The sequence below is a fragment of the Petaurus breviceps genome, unplaced genomic scaffold, assembly GCF_028583685.1.
Source record: "Petaurus breviceps papuanus isolate PSGF00001 unplaced genomic scaffold, PetGlider_PUasm1.0 188, whole genome shotgun sequence".
In the NCBI taxonomy this organism is placed as follows: Eukaryota; Metazoa; Chordata; class Mammalia; order Diprotodontia; family Petauridae; genus Petaurus; species Petaurus breviceps.
Window position 1 is genome coordinate 14849234 of NW_027185804.1, and position 4367 is coordinate 14853600.

General features: G+C 36.5%; 1 protein-coding gene across 1 annotated transcript in view; it reads left to right on the top strand.

The window, feature by feature from the left end:
* Positions 1-4367, top strand: part of LUZP2 (leucine zipper protein 2) — a 774279-nt gene that overhangs the window by 342440 nt on the left and 427472 nt on the right. Inside the window, exon 4 of the mRNA XM_069091307.1 lies at positions 4047-4128. Coding sequence (XP_068947408.1) covers positions 4047-4128 — 82 coding nt within the window. The remainder of the gene's footprint in view (positions 1-4046; positions 4129-4367) is intronic.

Here is a 4367-nt window from a genome sequence, read left to right on the forward strand (position 1 = left end):
CATCCATCCATCCATCCATCCATCCATCCATCCATCCATCCATCCATGCATCCATCCATCCATCCATCCATCTATCTATCCATCTATCATGCCATATTCTGGACACTCCCTCTTTCTCTCCCTCTTTAAATATACCTTCCCATCCAGTGAGTTTCCAGTGTTCTAGATCAGGACTTCTTAAACTTTTTCCACTCAAGACTCCTTAAGCATGTCTTAAATTATGGGCAGTGACCTCATATTGGATCTAGATCAAGCTAGTACTGGAATGTTGACTCCAGCAGAACACAGCTAGTCCAAAATGAAAGAGCTGAACAACTGTGTGCTGATAAATTTTAACAATCAACTCTCAAAAAAAAGCCCAAATTACCTAATAGTTTGATCTGTCTTATTAATATTTTCCCCATCACTTTCTTAAGTCAAAGCAAACAATAAAACAATGAAATAAAACAATGCAGAAAACTGAATTTGTAGCTTTTGGTGATTTCCTGGGTGTAAATGTTCCTACGGAAAGTTTAATAGTTGACCCTCAGGATTGGCTATGATTGGCTCCATAACACCCTTAATCCTAAGTACTGTTGGGGCATAGGGAAGAAAAACTCCACAGGAGTGGGTTTGATATAAGGTCCTTAATAGAAATGAAGGAATTCAGAAGATTAGTCCCCAACTTTACAGTTCAACCAGGGGGAGCCCTGTTGGCTTTAATTGTAATGAAAGCAGGAAGTTTAATCTACCTTTGCTATATCTCTTTTATGGATTCTGTAGACATCCTGTTCCTCGGCTGATTTCCAGAAGTTGTAATTAGCAACAGTACAGGGGTTTGGTGAGGAAACTATTAAGAGGGCATTTTGTCTACTATTTGAAAAGTAACCAAAACAAAATAAAACAGCAATAAATGTAACATGTATTAACACGAATGAGTCTGGTGGGGATTTGGTAAATTGTTTATGCTTGTTTTCTTCTCCCAAGTCACTGAGTAACATCTTATCTTGTTGACAACTCAATTGTGAGAAAACATCACTTAAAGTACCATTTCCCAGGGGATGCAAGAAATAAAAAATAAAATAAAATAAAACACATATTTCAAAAAATTCCAAGCAATACAGTAATTCTGAGGAATAAGTTTTCTACTGATATCCTAGAAGTTTTTATTTACTTCAGTAAAACCAGTATTTTCTCTGCAGTCAGAAGACCTGGTTCTAAGGCTGACTATATATTCAACCTTGGATAATTCACTTAACTTCTCTCAGCCTCAGTCTCCTCATCTGTTAAATGAAGAGGTTGGATGAGAAGGCATTTGAGACCCATTTAATTTTGGATTAAATGGTCATGGAAACCAGTACTGGAGTTGTGGTTTCCAATCAAATGGTTGTGGATTCTGTAAAAGCACTAGTAATTCAAATTTTAGGCAGTCATAGATAAAATTGAAACTGGTTCATGAATGGTATTTGTGGTGCCAGAATCTGACTGTCATAAATATTTAACAGGTATGTAGAGGTTCAAAGTCAGAATATTCTTGTTAGGTGTTCCACAAGAAGAATAATAGATTTTTTTCATCATCACCACCACATACACTTCTGTAATTTGCATAATGCTTGTAATCTTCTGAAAAAAGACTTTCCTTAGCAAACTTTTGCTACAGAGAATACACATATTCTTTTCATTTTGAAGGAGAAGGAACAGAAAATCAAAGTGGTTAAATAGTTGACCCAAAGTAATTAGTAGTCAAGATATTATAGTCACTCTATAGCTTACTGCATTTTATTGTTCACTGTTCCTGATCATAAGTACAGAAATGATTGTCACCATTAAGTATAATATTAACTCACAATTCTTTGACCCTCTAAGATTGATAATGTACTTTATATTGGTGGGGGAAAGCTATAAGCATTCATAGAAGACCTACTATGTGCCAGGCTCTATGTTAAGCATTTTTTACAAACATTATCTCATTTGAGCCCTACAAGGTGTCACTGCCCATATTTTATAGATGAGAAAACTTAAAATTTCAAAGTTGTACCTTGCTCCTGATGAGATGCCAAGAATCTGACAAAGGATTTTAAGACAAGTGGCTCCTGATTTTAACTTTACTTTTCTTCCTACCACAATAGCACACTTCAACAATAATTCAGTTTTTTTTAACCAAGTCAATCTAATTTAACAAACTTTTACTAAATGCCTTTTAAGTGCCAGCCATGGTATAAGGATGTGGAAATACAAAGATTAAAATAGAACAATGCCTGCCCTCAAGCTTACAGTCTACTGGAGTAAGAGCAAAAGGTAAAAACACTATTTTAGGTTCATTTGGGGAGCAAATGGAGTCAGGCATTTGAGGATATGATAGAACAGTCCCATTCAGAGTGGGAAGTCACCCTTCAAAGACCTTGATACCTATATCTGCCAAGTTGGAAAATTCTTGGAGTCTGATTCCCTCCAGTCTGTTGTTGGGAATCTGAGGGGATACACCTAAGAATAGTTTTCCCTTCCTCAGGACACAAATCATAACCAGTGAGCAGGAACCATTTATCTGCTGGAAGTAGGAGGGACCTGTTGGTGAGGTGGAAAGGGTAACTGCTTCCATTCTCTTTAGAGTGAGGTGAAGGAAATGTAGGCAGAAGGGGACTACCAGACCCCTGGTCACACACTGAATTCCTTATTAACATTTACTTAGCCCCTGTGAGTGTCTCTTATATTTTAAAATCATTTGCTAGTTATATTGACTCCTATTGGCTACTAGAATATCAGAATGGTTTGGAGAACAAGCATGGAGAGAGATTTCTTATTTCTCATCTTCATTCTACTGACTAGATTTGTTGCTTTGGCCAAATTCCTCTCACTCTCTGTATCATTTTTATCATCGGTAAAGTGAGGCAATTAGAAAAGATGTCTCAGGTGTCTTTGAGCTAGAAACTTTTATGTTTGAGTGCTTTTGATGGCTAAAAGAAGTGTGTATGGGTGGGGCAGAGTGCAGAAAAATTACTTCCACAATAATTTTAAAATGTGTACAGTGGGGGCGGCTAGGTTGCACAATGAATGCACCAACCCTAGAGTCAGGAGGAACTGAGTTCAGATCAGACCTCAGACACATAACACATACAAAAAAATTAGCTGTGTAACCTTGGGCAACTCACTTAACTGCAACTGCCCTACCTTCCCCTCCCAAAAAAAAGCAAATAAAATAAAATAAAATGTTTACAGTGGTAATTAGATCTTGGCCTTATAAACATGACTTAGTTGATTAAAAAGAAAACCAAGAAGAATTAAAGTCTGGAAAAAAAAAAAAAAAAAAAAAAAATAAAATTCTAGAAAAAAAAACAATCAGAAAAAATATATTTTAAAATGCCATATGACAGATGGAGAAGTTAATGAAGGGATATTAACATTTTTGAGAATCTTTTCATTTACCCTAGTTGAAGAAGGGTTAATGTTAAGTGCCTATGTTAAGTATTATTCATGAAATGCATGTCTGTGTGCATGTGTATGTGTGTGTTTCACTTTTTATCTCAAAACAATGAGATTATCCTTTAGTCTTAAGCACACCTCTCCACTGAACCACACTTCAGAAGCTCAGACCTCTGAACCATTGTGGATAGCATGATAATATGAACCAAGGGGAAGTCATCAAATAAGAGGTACAGAAAGAAGTTGAGAGTATGTACAGTCAGCAGATCTGGAGTAACTTTCTATAACTGGCAGGTTCCCACCTTTCCAGATTTTTAGTAGAATTAGCTTTCTGGTTGGCATTATTTTATTAATTTGATTTGCTACCCATTATGCAGCTCACAGATGTTTTACACAGTGGGATCCTTTGCTAGACATAATGGCAAGGCAATTTCTTTGAAATTCAATTTACTTTTTGCATTTGCATCCAGACACAAAGACAATTATTAAGGGGACCCTTAGATAAATGCTGACTGCTTCAGGTTGTCCCTACATGGTTCAAGTTGTCAATTTTCTAAACACAAACAAATAAACAACCTCTTTCCTCATGGGCAGAAGGGACTGAAGAAATTGTATTATGTCTTTTTTTTTTCCTTGTACTAAACTAGGGAAGAAATGAAGTCTCTCCAGGAGGCCTTTCAAAAGCAACTTAATGAGGCAGCTGAGAAAGCAGAAAAGCAGCAGGCTACAGTGAGTGTGTTTCTTGTTTTCTCCCTTGTCTTGAGGGCTGGGAAATAGTAATTCTTTATAAAGTTGCTATGGAACCTTTGTGAACAGACTTATCATAGAGACATTCCAGTATATCTTACCACCATCAGCCATGATTAGGCCCTATTGCATTATAACTGCTGCTGCTATTACTAATCACCTACTACTACTACTACTACTACTACTACTACTACTACTACTACTACTACTACTACTACTAC